The sequence below is a fragment of the Hibiscus syriacus genome, unplaced genomic scaffold, assembly GCF_006381635.1.
Source record: "Hibiscus syriacus cultivar Baekdansim isolate YM2019G1 unplaced genomic scaffold, ASM638163v2 tig00110065_pilon, whole genome shotgun sequence".
Lineage (NCBI taxonomy): Eukaryota > Viridiplantae > Streptophyta > Magnoliopsida > Malvales > Malvaceae > Hibiscus > Hibiscus syriacus.
Window position 1 is genome coordinate 3,849,902 of NW_024062585.1, and position 16,913 is coordinate 3,866,814.

General features: G+C 33.6%; 1 protein-coding gene across 3 annotated transcripts; it reads right to left on the bottom strand.

Annotated features, from left to right (window-relative positions):
- Window positions 1-290: 290 nt before the first annotated feature.
- LOC120214473 lies at window positions 291-12,708 on the bottom strand. Of its 3 annotated transcripts, none has more exons than XR_005524869.1 (3): window positions 12,357-12,708; window positions 11,767-12,068; window positions 291-505 (listed from the first exon to the last, which is right to left on the bottom strand). XR_005524869.1 is itself a non-coding variant. In XM_039212364.1 (3 exons), exons 1-3 carry the CDS (start codon window positions 12,208-12,210, stop codon window positions 453-455), a joined length of 411 nt encoding a protein of 136 aa, XP_039068295.1. In that variant the 5' UTR covers window positions 12,211-12,708; the 3' UTR covers window positions 291-452. The 3 variants fall into 3 exon arrangements, 2 of the variants coding, with proteins under 2 accessions (XP_039068295.1, XP_039068296.1); XM_039212364.1 differs by having other exon boundaries at window positions 11,767-12,000; window positions 12,087-12,708; XM_039212365.1 differs by lacking the exon at window positions 291-505 and adding an exon at window positions 11,040-11,449 and having other exon boundaries at window positions 11,767-12,000; window positions 12,087-12,708.
- Between the last annotated feature and the right edge of the window lie 4,205 nt (window positions 12,709-16,913).

Sequence of the window (16,913 nt, forward strand, 5' to 3'; positions counted from 1 at the left end):
TTGAGAAACACTGTAGCAAAATTGTGTGGAGAAATGGGTTACGAGATAAGACAACGATACGAGACCTCACAAGTGTGAAACACTCAAGAAGGATAAAAGGCTGAGTCTATTATGGAATCCTAAAACTTGTCTTCATGAAATGTCGTACACTTTCGTTAGTACGCAGCTCGATAGAGTTTACTAAGTTGTTTCTAGCTATCTCTAGTAAGAAAACTAATAGTGAAAATGCTAAAGTGAGGCATCTATGCATAAACCCTAGCAATTTACTATATGAGGCTTTACTCCTTATATTCATTGAAACTCTATCTTATCTCTAAGGTGAGTTAGAGTTTCGCTTCTCAACTTACCCATTATCAATCATCAAACATAGATTAAGTTAATTCTCGCAAGCTCTTACAAATCTAAGTAAATAAATAGTGAACAGTTGGCTTGTGGGTTCACGTGACAACTACTTACAAATATATCTTTTTGTCCTTTTGTGTGCCCAGAAATGTTGTCCCAAATCCTGCAACATAATTCATACCCCATCAGTTTTTCTTAACCTACAACAAAACACCAAAACGCCAACCTTAACGCATAGCAGAACCATTCTATAAGAAATTAAGCTCATAATTAACTCCATCATATGCATGAATTATACAGTTATATCCAACTAAACGAGCTTGAAAACAAACATACCTGAAGTAAAAGGACACTAAATATACTTTTTTACGGGGTTAACACACTCCAAACTTAAGCTATTGCATATCCTCAAGCAATGAGTAGTGATTTGAAGAAAGAATGTTACGGTATAATTCAATTCAAGACAGTTATGGTAAGAATTCATTCCTCAGAAACATAAGCTTCAACATGCTAGACATATTAAGACTTTAATAATTTTTCCCTAAGATTAGGTTCTTGAATGTTTCTTTAATTGCATCCAATCTATGCTTAAAAAAGTTAAAAATCTAAGTAAGTTCTCTATTCTAACTTAGTATTTGTTTAACCTTTAAGCACATGTTTACTCTCATTACCTTAGAGAAATTTTTCTTTTTTTTTTTTCACTGTTACGAGGAGAGTCAGCCCATCACACCTATTGTCCTAGACCTGAAAATGAAGTGAAGCAAACACCCCATTCCCTAGCCTATTGAGTAGAGTCATCCCGTGACTACTTTCATCACTCATACGCTATTGTTGCCTTTTATTCAAGGGGTTTTCCAGGCAAAACAATGCAAAGTGGAGTGTACCTCTATTTATGCTTTAACATTATTCACGATTCAAAATATTTAATGCACAAGGGAGTTAGTGTAAGCCTTTAATGATTTCATTTATCATTCACGTTCAAATATCAATTCATACTAAGGCATGCAAGAGTTCTTCATAAAAAATTCTAAAATTCTTAAGCATAGAGAACATACAATCGTGTATAAGTCATCGCAAAGAATCAAGTTCTAAAGTTAATTCTACCAATCTCAATAGTCATGTACATTCAAATACAACCAATAAAAAAGTTTTCTCATCATCAAACATCATCAATTTATTCATAAAGCTATCTCTAAAGCAAACAAATGTCATAGCAAAGTTCTAATAACAACTACGAAAGTAAATGACTAACTACGAAAGTAAATGATTAACTGTGGTCAATTTCAAGTTCTGTTCCAAGGGTTTAGCTCCCCCTAAACCTGTGTCCTCGATAAGCTCCATGGCATACTTCCTTTGACTAATAATGATTCATTCTTTTGACATCATCACCTCAATCCCCAAAAGGAATTTCAGAATACCCAAGTCCTTCATTCGAAAATTCTTATTCAGTATGCCCTTCAATTCAACTATCAACTCCTTGTAATTCCCTGTGATAAGTCATCAACATAAATCAACATAATGACCATTCTATCGCCCTGTCTCTAGGTAAACATTTAATAATCATACCAACTTTGTTCATAACCATAATTTTTCAATGTTTCAGTCAACTCTAGGTTACATTGCCGTGATGCTTGTTTAAGGCCATACAAAGATTTTTTCAATTTACACACTCGACCCTCTACTGGCTACAAAAACCTTAAGGCAACTCCATATAAACATCTTCTAAGATCCCGTTGAAGAATGCATTGTAAACATCCATTTGAAGAGAGGCTAACGAAACTGAGCTGCTAAGGCTATTACAGTTCGAATCGTAACCAATTCACGAATGGAGAGAATATATCAACAAAATCCACACTTCACATTGATTGTATCCTTTAGCCACCAATCGGACCTTAATCGCTCAACTTCACCAAAGACTTATACTTCACACGAAAAAACCCATTTGAAGCCAATAGTTATTTGTGAGGAGGCAATGGTACCACAGACCAAGTCTGATTGCTTTTTAAAGCTTGAATCTCCTCTTTCATAGCTTGAACCCAAAGGGGATTTTGAATGGCTTCTTTGAAAGATTTATGCTAAAAAAATAAAAGATGTAGAGGCAAGAAACAGTTGTGTATAGTAGGTAAGTAAGTATAAGAAACAATAAGAAATTGGGTAAAAACCTAGGGATGGAAGATTGGCAGAATGTACAAAATCTTGTAACCACGATGGAGGCCTCTAAACAAGGATGATTTTCTGACATTTGGAGAAATATTAGGTATGGGAGGAACGGGTTCACCTGTTAAAACCAAGCCTAGAGAGACATCGAAAGAATAACTAACAGTAGGAAGAGAAATTGATGGAGTAACTGATTGTAATGAGAATGAACGGTAAAGAAGATGACTCAGTTGAGGGAATAGCAGAGGAAGAAGTTGCTGGTGATATAACCAAAAAATCATCATCAGGTATAATAGAGGGGCGATTTGACCTAACTAACACCCTATAAACTTAATATGCCCTAAATAACACCCTTTGACCAATATTTCCCTAACTAACACCCTTTCGTCTGAGGTGGCAGTAAGGCACGTTTCCGGGGAAGCTCTTTAGCAAAATTTGCTTATGTGGACATAAGGCGCGTTTCCGGGAAGCTCTTTCCACCGATAACAATTTTATTAATCGTTGCACGACAGATTTCTTTAAAGAGAAATGCAAAAAACTTAGAGCCCCAACTGTATCTTCCTGCTTTATCAAAATCAATAGATGACGCAACCACATACAATGCACCTGGTTGCGAGATTTGTCAGACATCAATATTCCTCCAATGATTCGTAGTATATAAGCCCGAGCACATGCCTTTGCTTCATCCTCAGAAGCATTTTCATTCAAAACTTCAATATTGGTTGTTAGCCATGATAAAGATATTCTACCTCTACTGAAATCTGGCGGAGCAACTCCAAGATACTCCATGCATATTGAATGCTAATCACCATCGGCCACACCACACATAATATTTCCGTCAATGGGAAGCCCCAAATGCATTGAGACATCCTCCAATGTAATTGTACACTCTCCACATGGAAGACGAAATGTGTGTCTCCAGTCTCTATCTCTCAACTAATGCGGAAGTTATGATGGGTTCGAGTTTACAACCGCCAATAACTTTCGCAATATACCCGAACCTGAACCCGAACCCGAACCCGATGAAGTCAATGCTTGTATCCTACCCCACCTGAGTGGGTCATTAGATGTTTGGATGTCAGTTGTACCTCTTATAAGTTATGCTATTGTTGAGTGGCATCCGGTTGATCGTGTGCTCCGTCAATTTTGTTGTACGCAATATATTCCTTAAGCACATATGAATTTAGACAACATGCATAACATAGACAGACGAGGAAAGAAATATGTCAATTGGGTGGTGAAACACAAAGATTAGATTGCGATTTGGGAGAACCGGTATGAACACTTGCCCCCTCAATAGTTTTACGCTGAAACTGGTCATATGGTTACAGATAACTATATAGAGTGGTTTAATGAAAACGGAAAGTTGTTTCTTTTTTCGGCGGAAACACGAGGGGTTAGCATTCATAGGCGTCGAGATAGGCGTCCACGTCAATATCATCGTCCCCCGACTCGTGGACGGAGAGAAACCACTACTGGTTCGATCATCGCACGACCAGAACCATCACAAATCCATCATATCCACCGATGATGATGCCACAAGGGTACACGCTCAGCCCACCAGTTCAGATGCCATCTCCGCAAGGGCATATGTCGAGCCCACCAGTTCATATGTCATCTCCGCATGATTACATTCCTAGCCCACAGGGGTACATACTCAGCCCACAAGGTTACATACTCAACCTGTAGGGTTTTATGACACCCATGGAAGTGCTATACGGCTATGTTTAATTATCCAACATATGGTTCATATGCATCTTATTTGGCTGGTGGTGCTTCTTCACAAACACCTCAAACTCCAACTGGATCACAGACATCGATGTCAATATTTTCACAGTTTTCTCAATTCTATATGAGCGGTGGGATTGCTAGTAACACTCCTCCAGCGTCGTTATTTTATACAGACCCTTCATCATCATTCATGTCAAATGAACAAAATGTCGATGATGATGATGATGATGATAGTGAAGATGAGGATAATAAAGAGCAAGTTATACGAAGAAATCTTCTGCGAAATAGACAATCAACGTCTTGTGGAACTCATTCGAAAAGACGACATCGTTGATCCAGTTGTATTCAAATGTTATTTAAATAGTTGTATTTCAAAATTTTATGTAATTTTGCAATGTTATTTAAATGTTTAATGGTTGTCACAACAATATTTTTAAAATTTAAATTCAAATTCAACATTAAATGTTTGTTAAATGTTTTTAAAATGCAAATCCAAATTCAACTTAATATTCCAATTAAAATTTAAAATTCTATTCGAAATTCAAAGTCATATTCCAATTATAGTTCATCAAGAAAGTGACATTACAATTGAAACTTAAATTATATTGTCTTGTAAAAAATATTTAAAAATATTTTCACAATAATTAATGTTGAAAACATTTTGTGTTTCGATATAACAAATTAAATTTAAATGAATTTTAAGATTTTACAAATGATTTTCTAAGAATATTCGATTTAATTAATTGAATATCAAATTATTACTCCAAGTCTTTTAAGATCAATTTCAAACCTTATTAAATGTGTAAAATTGTGTTTTATACATAATGTATTTTTGAAACAATTTTCACAGTATTTTGAACCAAAATCAAGCCTAAAATCAATTTTTAAGAGTGATGCACCGATGCACCAAACCATGCATCGATGCACAATGAATTAAATTGAACATCGAATGCATTTGATGCATCGATGCATATACGATGCACCGATGCACTGAGGATTTTATGAAAACATCGAATGCATTTGATGCATCGATGCACCAGCCATGCATCGATGCACTCTGGCTATTTTGAAACATCGAAAGCACTTGATGCATTGATAAGAGTGCACCAATGCACTAAGGGTCCAACGGTCAAAATATTTGAACTTTACACTGATGCACTGATGTACCATGGGTATGCATCGATGCACTGACGCTCCCAACTGTTTTAATTAACTGTTTTCACACTAAAATGGCTATATTATCTTCATTAATGATCCCCAACGTTCATAAGTGATTCAAGGTGTATTTAAGCAAGCTTAGAAGCCATTGATCACATACAAGAAATATAAAAAACTCATATCCAAACCAATAACGATCTTGAAAGTAAAATCAAGATTTTCAAATCAAACTAGAATCAAGAGAGAATCAAAGAGAAAGCATCAAACCTCAAGTTTGAGCATTTAAAGCCTATTTTTCATTCAATATTCATCTTGCTTTCAAGAACACTTATTGTGCTCAATTGTATTCATTTTTTAGTGTTCTTTTCTTTGTTCTAGAATTGTGCAAACAATCTACCTTGTGAGGATTTCCTTGTAAGTTTGCAAAATTTGTATTGTTCTCTTTGAGAGAGAGTGTGTTCTCAAGAATTTGGGGTATAATTCTTGAGGGTTTGTAAGGTTACTCTTTGTCCTCAAAAGAAAGACAAATTAGTGAATTTGTGGAAACTCCTTAGTATGGATAGCTAAGGTAGTGGTCGTAGACTTTGATTGAGAAAGTCGAACCACTCTAAATCGCTGTGCAATTATTTTCAATTTTTTGCAAAAGCTTCCACCAAAATTTTTATTGACAATTCACCCCCTCTTGGCCGATTCCATCAATCGATTAACTCAACAATTAGTATCAGAGTCTAACTCATTTGAAAGTTTAATCGCCTCATGAGTCGATTCGGGAAGAGATATCGATAATCAAAGTCATCAATGGCCTCCGCTTCAAACTTCGACTCCGGTCTCGATTCGATGTCCGTCAACAAGCCTCCTTTCTTCAATGGGGCTAACTATGCCTATTGAAAGAATAGAATGATGTACTTCATTCAAGCAAGTGACATGGGAGCATGAAATGTCATAGAAGAATGATACTTCAAGCCTCTCACTCATCCAAGATTATGGAGTGAATGAGAGACAAAAATGTTCCAACTCAACTCCAAAGCCATCCATATCATATTTTGTGCTCTTGGACCAGATGAATACGTAAGAGTTTCATCTTGTACAACCACCAAAGAAATATGATATAAACTTCAAGTCACTCATGAAGGTACCGATGAGGTAAAGAAATCTAAAATTAGTATTTTAAAGCATAGCTATGAAAATTTAAGGATGAAACCAAATGAAGATATCAAAGCTATGACGGATAGATTCTCAACGATTATCAATTGTCTCAAATCATATGGAGAGATCATTTCAAATGAAAAGCTTGTGAGAAAGTTAGTCTACTCCTTCTCAAAATCGTGGCAATCAAAGAAGACGACAATCATCGAGTCTAAGGATCTAACATCCTTAACTCATGAAGAGCTAATCGGTTCACTCCTCACTCATGAAATGGTGCTTGAAGATGAGGTGGACCTTGATAAGATTGAAGAGACACCAAAGGAGAAGGAGAAGAAGAAAAACATTGGAGTTGTTCTCAAATCCACAAAAAATGAGTGATTCGGATGAAGATGACGATGACGAGGAAATGTCATTGTTTGTCAAACGGTTCAGAAAAATGATGAGACCTTACCGAAGAAGAAAATTCAAACGAAATGAAGGCCTAAAAAATGAACCAAAAGAGAAGGACCCGATCATTTGCTATGAATGCAAAAAGCCGGGGCATGTCAAATATGATTGCCCACAATTGAAGAGAAAGGGTCAATCAAAGAATAAGCACAAGGCTCATGTGGCTACATGGAGTGATGAAGAAGGTTCCGATGAAGAGGAACAAGAAGTAGCAAACTTGTGCTTAATGGCATTCGGGGAAGATTCTAAGGTAACCTCAAACTCATCTGATTTTGATGATTTATCCTATGATGAGCTATTAGAGGAATATAATGGGTTGGCTTCGGATTATGAGAAATTATTTTTAAAATATAAAAATGATGTTTCAAAATTGAAAAATGAAAATAAACTCATATCCAAAACCAATAACGATCTTGAAAGTAAAATCAAAAATTTGCAAATCAAACTAGAAGAGTTTGAAAAGCAAAATTTAGATTTGCAAAATTTACTTTCAAAGGTTAATGATGATCATCAAAAGAAAATTGATGATCTTAAAGCTTCTTTTGATAAAGTTGGAAAAAAAACGTTTTGAAAGTGGAGAAAATTCAAAATCCAACTTTGTTAGAAAAAGTTTTAAAAACTACAATCATAGAGGTCCCCAAAGAACCTCTAATGGAAAAATCGTTAGAAGTATATAGATTCCTAAGGAGCTCATTACTACTAAAGATAAGGATATCTTACACAAATGGATACCTAAGGGGACTAGGATTTTGGAAACTATGAATATGGACCCAAACGAATTTGGGTCCCAAAAATTAGAAATTAATCTATGTTTGTAGGAAAAGGAGCATTGCTACAAGGCACGGAAAACAAATCCAAATTCATGGTACCTTGATAGTGGATGCTCAAGACACATGACCAGAGACAAAAACCGGTTCATTGAGCTTAATGTCAAAAATGGAGGAGAAGTGACTTTTGGTGATTATTCAAAAGGTCACATTGAAGGTATTGGTACTATTGATAATACCTCTTCCATACAAATTAAGAATGTTTTATATGTGAATGGATTAAAGCATAATCTATTGAGTATTAGTCAATTTTGTGATAAAGGATTCAATGTCATATTTGATATTAATGGTTGTAAAGTCATTGACACTGCATCTAATCAGATTATGCTTGTTGGTCATAGAATATGAAACATATACATGGTGCATTTAGATTCTATTGATATGACTAATTTGTGCCTAGTGGCTAAGGATGAACATGATAGTTGGTTATGGCATAAGAGACTAGGACATGCTAGTATAAGTGTTTTGCAACGGCTAATTCAAGGTGATTTAGTTCGAGGGTTGCCTAAGCTTAAATTTGATAATGATAAAATCTGTGATGCTTGTGCTAAAGGAAAACAAAAGTGAGTTTCTTTTAAATCCATTAATGACGTATCAACTAGTAGAGTATTATCATTGATCCATATATATCTTTTTGGGCCAACTAGGACTACTAGCTTGGGTGGAAAACAATATGCATTTGTCTTGGTAGATGACTATTCTAGATATACTTGAGTTCTATTTTTAAGTACTAAAGATGAAGCATTAGAACATTTCATCACATTTTCAAAAATAATTCAAAATGAAAAAGGTTACTCTATAACTAGTGTTAGGAGTGATAATGGCACTGAATTTGAAAATCTTGGATTTACTGAGTTTTGTAATTCTAATGGTATTAGCCATAATTTTTCAGCACCTAAAACACCTCAACAAAATGGAGTTATTGAGAGGAAAAATTGAACTTTAGAAGAAATGGCTAGAACCATGCTGTGAAAATAATTTGCCAAAATATTTTTGGACGGAAGCCACAAATACCGCTTGTTATGTTATAAATCGAGTAATGATTAGGCCAATTTTAAAGAAAACTCCATATGAAATTTTTAAAATTAAAAAGTCTAACATTAGCTATTTTCATCCTTTTGGATGTAAATGTTTTGTTTTAAACAACGGTAAAGAGAACCTTGGCAAATTTGATGCTAAAAGTGATAAAAGAATTTTCTGGGTTATTCCTTAAATTCTAAAACTTATCGAGTATTTAATAAAAGAACTTTAGTTGTAGAAGATTCTATACATGTTGTTTTCGATGATAATCCACTTCGGAGGAAGGATTCTTGTGTGAATGATGATGTAGATGTTATAAATACAAGTGATGTTGGAGAACCATCATCAAAGGAAGAAACGAAAAATGAGGAAACGAAAAATGAGGAAACTCATGATCCTCTTGAGAATCCAACCATTGAAGAAAGGGAAGTATCTTCTTATCCAAGAGAGTACAACTATGTCAAGGATGGTGAAATTATAGGTGATCCATCCAAATGGGTAACAACTCGATCTTCTCTTAGAAATATTTGTAATTATGTTACATTTATCTCATGCATAGAGCCTAAGAATATTAAAGAAGCATTAAATAATGAACATTGGATTATGGCTATGCAAGAACAGTTAAATCAATTTGAGAGAAGTAAAGTATGGACATTAGTTGAAAGGCCTAGTAATAAATCTACTGTAAGTACTAGATGTGTATTTAGGAATAAGCTTGATGAGAGTGGTAATATAGTGAGAAACAAGGCTAGACTTGTTGCTCAAGGGTATACTCAAGAAGAAGGCATAAACTATGATGAAACATACGCTCCCGTAGCTAGAATGGAAGCAATTAGAATGTTATTAGCATTTGCATGTTTTCATGAATTTAAATTATATCAAATGGATGTTAAAAGTGCATTTTTAAATGATTTTATAAAGGAAGAAGTGTATGTGGAACAACCTCCAGGTTTTGAAATTCAAAATTTCTGAATCATGTTCTTAAATTGGCAAAAGCTCTTTATGGTTTAAAACAAGCTCCTAGAGCTTGGTATGAAATATTGTCAAATTTTTTAATTGAAAAAGGTTTTTCAAAAGGGAAGGTTGACAGTACATTGTTTTTAAAGCATAAAGGTAAATATTTATTAGTAGTTTAAATTTATGTTAATGATATAATATTTGGTTCTACTAATGATATTCTTTACCAAACATTTTCCAAGCTAATGCAAAGTGAATTCGAAATGAGCATGATGGGGGATCTCTCATTTTTCTTTTTTGACTCCAAATCAAGCAAAGAAAAGATGACATCTTCATCAATCAAGCTAAGTACGTCAAAGATATGCTCAAGAAGTTTGGACTGGAAAATAGCAAACCTCATGATACTCCAATGAGCTCTTCAACAAAGCTTGACTTAGATGAAGGAGGTAAATGTGTAGATATTAAATTATATAGGTCAATGATTGGATCTCTACTTTATCTAAGTGCAAGTAGACCAGACATTATGTTTATTGTTTACTTATGTGCTAGATTTCAATCATGCCCTAAGGAATCACATTTACTAACTGTTAAGAGAATCTTTAGATACCTTAAGGACACTCCTAGTTTAGGACTTTGATATCCTAGAGACTCTAACTTTAACTTGCATGCTTTCTCTAATACGGATTATGGAGGATGCAAATTAGATAAGAAAAGCACCTCCGGTACTTGCCAATTCCTTTTTGAGTAAAAGAGTAACCAATGAAAACAGTAAGAATGGACCGTAGTGCAAATTTATCCTGTCTTTGAAGATTAGTAGCAAAACATAGACAACCAAAGATCCTAATAAGAGACCAAGAAGAAGGCTTTTTATAAAGAACTTCAAAAGGAGTTAACCACTTCACAACAGAATAAGGTAAACGGTTAATCAAACAAGAAGCTATTTTGATACATTCAGCCCAAAATTCTATGGGGACTTTAGAAGTAAACCTAAGAGCCCTAGCAACCTCAAGAAGATGACTATGTTTCCTTTCGGCTATACCATTCTGCTGAGGAGTAGAAACACAACAACTCTGATGAATTATGCCTAGGGAAGCAAATTAAGATGAACGATATGAAGCAAAAATTCTAACCCATTGTCACTACGAATAATTGATAGTAGACGAAAATTGATTTTGATCAAATTTAACAAACTGAGAATGATATAAACGAACATCAGACTTTAATTTCAACAGGTAAACCCAAGTCATGCGGCTAAAATCATCAACTATCATAAGAAAATAACGTTGTCCCAAGTGAGTGGATATACGGTAAGGCTGCCAAAGATCCATATGGATAAGTTCAAAGGGTGATTCAGCTCTAGAAGTACTAATGGGAAATGGTAGACGAGTTTGTTTAGCAAGAGAAAAAATAGAACAAGAATCAATATGATGACCAGTGGACTTAACAGTGGTTAAGAAAGGAAGCTTGTGCATTTTATTAAGAGAAACATGCCCTAAACAAGCATGACATACATCAAGAGTAATATGAGCAGAAGACATACAATGAGAAGAATTGAAAATAGGAATAGTAAAGGCACATGAATCAGTAACAGAATAAGACAAATTAAGAGTGTAGAGGCCTCCCTAAATTCTACCAATCTTCATCATCCTTCCACTTGAGTGTTCCTAAAGCAAACAAAAATCAGTATGAAAGGAAATAGTACAATCTAAGTCACGGGTTAAGCGAGAAATGGACAACAAATTGTGGGTAAACTCAGGGACATAAAGGACATTTTGAACTACACAGGTAAAGGACAAGGCTACAGAACTAGTATGGGTAACAGAGGCACGTATACCATTGGGTAAATAAACGAATTGAGAATTCAAAGCACATGGAAGAGGATTAATCAAGCTACAGCAGTCAAAGCAGATGTGATCAATAAAACCAGTATCTATAATTCATATAGAACTAGCCTTAGCAGATAAACAAGTTGAAGCAATACCTGACATATTTGCAGTAGAAACTGACTGAGCTGGAACTGATGTTGACTGAAGAAGAGCCAACACCTGCTGGTACTGTGTTGGAGTAAAAGACTGAGCTGAAGTAGTAGGTACGCTATCAACAGAAGTATTTTCATCAGTTACCAAAGCAGCAGAGGACTGTTTACGCTTTGTAAACTTGAAGTCAGATGGAAATCCAATAAGCCAATAACACTGATCTTTCTTGTGACCTCGACCTTACAATAATCGCAAATCCCATTGAACTTAGAAGAAACAGACGAGTTCAAGTACAAAGCCGTAGAGTCTGTGAGAGGAGAAATACCTACTAGATTAATTCGATTGGATTCCTCTTGCAAAATCATGGAATAAGCATGATTCACACAAGGTAACGGCTGTAAAAGCAAGATTTGACTTCTTATACTCGAAAAGGTCTCATTGAGACCCATAAGGAATTGAAATAATCGCAGCTGATGAATATGTCAAATATTCGTTTGAGAATCAGGACATGCACAGGAAGAAAAGTGGACTAACGCATCAAATTCATCCCACAACAACTTCATTTTCGTGAAATAGGAAGAAATCGAAAGGTCACCTTGCACAAACGTCACAATCTCACGGTGAAGAAAGAAAATGCGAGATCCATCGATTTTGTCAAACGTTCCTTGAGATCTTTCCAGACAAGGGCGGCGCTGGAAGCAAAGACAATCCCTTCCGAGAGCTCTTTGCTGACCGAATTGAGGATCCAAGATAAAACGATCGCGTTACAGCGATCCCACTGAGGATGAAGAGCTGGATCGAAGCTATCCCTCTCGCACGAATTGGGGGGGAACCTAGAAATGACGTAGCAGTTAAAACCCGTCAAAGAGAGATGGGTCGAAACACAGGATCAAGCAAAAATGGGGTTAAAAACCTAGCAAACTGATACCCATGTTAAGTAGAGAAAATGTGAAACCTGTACATACATTAATCACCCCAAAGGGTCCTATTTATAAAAGAAGTGTACAACTAACAAAATATAACAAAGGAACTGCCTAACAAATTTAAGGTAACTAACTGTTTACAACTAATACCTCAACAATAATGACAAAAAATAATTAATTTAAAAGTTTAATGAATAAATTAAAAAATTAAAATTACAATAGATGAAATAGAAAAAAATTAATTAATGGTATGGATGCATGTGATTCCAATCGTTGAATATTTCTTTGTCTTGACACATTTCCTCACTGTCTCTTTCTTCAATTCCCCATGTGATATGGGCCCCACACTACAATTTGAAAACGCGTCATTCCACCTTCCCATCTTAACCCTACGTTTGTGCTAATTATTTTGAATCCAACGGCATAACTTGTTTGACAGGTAGCTCAATCACGTGGTATTTCACATTATATTTAGGCTCTAATTGCATCATTCTCTCCTAAAAAAACTGTAAGCATACAAATAAGGTACCAAAAGAACATTTCAGTAAATTATGCAAAATAAAATTGTTATTTATTATTAGTTTTTTTATTATGCGGTAGGAACAATATAATATCTGTTTAAATATTACTCTCAATTATTTAGCATTGAACGCTTATTATCCTAACATTTTTTGTAGTCGAACTCAAGATCTCAAAAAATAACAACAATTTCTTCACAATCGAGATTATTGGGTTTGTGCATTAGTTTATTTTTTTAGTAAAACATTATTCAAATTCTGACTGTCGGAGGTCTTCCACGAAAGCTGCTCTCAACCTGGCGTTGGGGACAGCCTACTACCTTACCTCCCTCTCATCCCATTATATATGAGAATAGGGTCAGTTAAAAATTATTTTATATAAAAATAATTATCAAAATTTTTTAAATAAAGTTTTACATGGTTTATATATAAATTTCGTTTTTTATTCTTTAATAATAATTTTTGTAAACTACATATATGATCACATAACATAACTATGGGTCATGTCGCGAAATGACTACCATTTTTAAAATTGTGAAAAATATACCACTGAACTGTTTAAATGGGTTCAAAATGGCCACACGACGTTAACATTTAGCAGAGGTGTTTACGTGGAAGTTAAAAAATTCGTATAATTAGGGCATGTGTTCTTGTAAAGTTGCGTATTTGCGACGCTGACACCCTGCTTTGTTTTATTCCATTTGGTCACTACTTGTATATGAGTTATTTCATTGGATTTTCATTTAATCCAATTTGATCTTGATTTTGTTTTTAATTTGTTTAATGCTTTAATTTAAGCATTAACTTTAAAATATTTTATTCTAGTCATCTATTAAATTTGTAGATTAAATTCTCTATATTTTAGAATTAATCAATTTGATCACCAAGATTAACTTTAATTCTTAATTTTTAATGAGGTCCTAATTTCAATTTAATATAACAAAATATTATTTAACCGGATACCCGCATACCCAATACCCAGTTTATTATATATAAATATATACATATATATTAATTTTTATTTTTTATTAAATTTTTATTTATAATTCTCAAATTATTTTACTCTAACTGTAATAACCCAAAATTTTGGATAATGACCAAAATGAAATTTTTGAATGTTTGATGGTTAAAGTAGAATAATTGAGAAAAAGTTTAGGGGAATTAAATGGTGATTTTCCCAAAAAGAATTTCATTTCATAAATGGATTTATTTAATGACCAAATTATAAATTTGGTAAAGTTTAGTGATCAAAATATAAACTTTGGAAAGTTTAGGGACCAAAATGTAATTTTGGAAAAATTACAAATGGGTCACGAAAATAAGAAATAAAAATATTATTTTCACATTTTTAAAATGTTGGAAAAATAATATTTAATGGTTTAATTTCATATGTAATTTGAATTGTTTTATTAAAGTGACTAAATTGCAATTTTTGGAAATTACAAGGGCAACACGGTAAAGTGAAAACAAATTTGTTTATCTTTTACTATTAAAAGATGACAAGGCTGATATTTAATTGATTTTGAAGATGATAAGGATATGTATCTTGGTTATATGGTAATTATGAGGTTATATTAAGGGTATATTGGTATTTTCCCAAGTTAATGATTAAATATTATATTAAACGATGATAAGCATGATATGAATCTAAAATATCATGCTAAATGTTCATCTTCTCCAACATCTTCACGTGAGAAAGCTTGAAGGTAAGAAAATATTGTATTTTCAATTTTTGAGCTAATTCCTTTGGAATTGGAGTTATGTCGTGAGATAGGAAAGTGATCTAAGCGAAAAACGCTATCATTTGGTACCAATATTGCTTTCTAATCTTGTTGGATTTAAAAGATCCCAAATCTAAGGGTTTGTGTTCATATAAGGAATCATGAAATTGATGATTAATTTTGATGATTTAGAGGTTGTAGATTCATTTTCAAGCTTGATTGATGATTAGAACATGTTAAATCTTTCTAGAGCTTGTTCTATAAATTTCGGCCATGAATGGTTTGAGTAAGAAAAATTATATATGGGTTGGAAATGATGAAGGAAATATTCTACAAGCATTAGAAAAATATGGGACAATTTTGTAAGTTTTGAAAAGTTGGGGATCAATTAGTAAATTCTAGAAAATTGATGGTTTGTTGTGTAAGTGATATATATAATTAATGTACTATACTGGAAATTATTGTTTGGAAATTTAAATGAGTGTTATATGTGAAAAATGACTATTTTGAAAATTTGAAAAGATTGATGATTTAAGTACAACACTTGTATAGTTGGGGTACTTAAATGTAATTATGCCTTTGTAAAGCATTTGAATGATAGTAATTTCGATGCTGGAATTTTTGATATTAAGAATTTAAGTGACAAAATGGTGAAGGACCATTTTGAGTAAATTGGAAAGGTTGATTCCAATGTTAAAAGGAATTATTAAGTGTTTAATATTTGGTAGAAATGGAGTTGTTATGGGATATGTTTATGTTAGTATAATACTAAAATATGTATCATTGTGAATTTGTGATTTATATACAGATCATGATTGATTTGCGATTGAAGCAAGTCAAGTATAAAAAGGTTTTATTGTGGAACATATTTGAGGCACATATTGTGGATTTTATAAAGTGTCAAGGTGAGTGCAATACATGCATGAAATTATACATAGATGTTTTATACATCATAAGGAAGACTTGCGATAAGTCGACCTTGTTTATATCAGCATGATATTATGTCATATTTTTATAAATTGATATGACATTAATATGTCAAAGTATGAAATTATAATGCATTGATTATAGAAAATGTGAGTATTTATCATGAATATTATTTCGGGTATGAACTGCCCAATGTTAAATGATATTGATATACTTTGCCATGGATGGATCAAATAAAAATAGACTATATGCGCAAGAAAGTCATTGAGGGACAATGTATAGTTGGCATGCCATAGAGTATAGCAGCTGCAGGTTTTATAATACACTTTGGTGTATATGGTGGGCACGACCTTATGTGTAATACACTTCGGTGTATATGGTGGGAACGACCTTATGTGTAATACACTTTGGTGTATATGGTGGGCACGGCCTTATGTGTAATACACTTCGGTGTATATGGTGGACACGACCTTATGTGTAGCACTACGGTGCAAATATTACTCGAATACCCAGGGTCCTCAGGGTTATATATTGGGCTATAGGCTATGGATTATGGTTTATTTCTTAATAAATGGTAAGCATGCAAATAAGCTTACGAGCTTATATAATATTGGCAAGTATATGGGTAAAAATAAGCTTACTAGCTTATGGGACAAATGGTAAGTATTTTGGTAAAATAAGCTTACGAGCTTATGGTTAATAAATGGTAAAATATTGGATATGCAAATAAAATGATTTTATGGCATTTTGAATTTGACATTGAAAATCATGCATGAATTGTATTGCACTATTTATTATTTATTATTTTAAATTGCCTCGCTAGGTATATGCTTAGCATGTGATGATTTTCACGCGTAGGTAAAAAGTCAGTAGTAGAATAAAGAGTTCGGAATGACATCAAGCATTGAGGAGTATATTTCAATATCAGTAAGACATCCTAAGATGTAATGTAGACTTAATTAGTGGCATGTAATTATTAATGTTTTATTTGTTTTGTTGAAAAAATTTGGAAACAAAATGGTAATTTTATGAGTTTTGTATAATGCTGAAATTACTGTAGCAG

Excerpts from the sequence above, each read along its gene's own strand:
- LOC120214473 (XM_039212364.1), bottom strand. The coding sequence starts at position 12,210 with ATGGGTCTCAATGAGACCTTTTCGAGTATAAGAAGTCAAATCTTGCTT. Across the intron at positions 12,001-12,086 it reads CAATCGAATTAATCTAGTAG|GTCGAGGTCACAAGAAAGAT; the intron begins GTATTTCTCCTC and ends GATTATTGTAAG. Across the intron at positions 506-11,766 it reads TTCTACTGCAAATATGTCAG|GATTTGGGACAACATTTCTG; the intron begins GTATTGCTTCAA and ends ATTATGTTGCAG.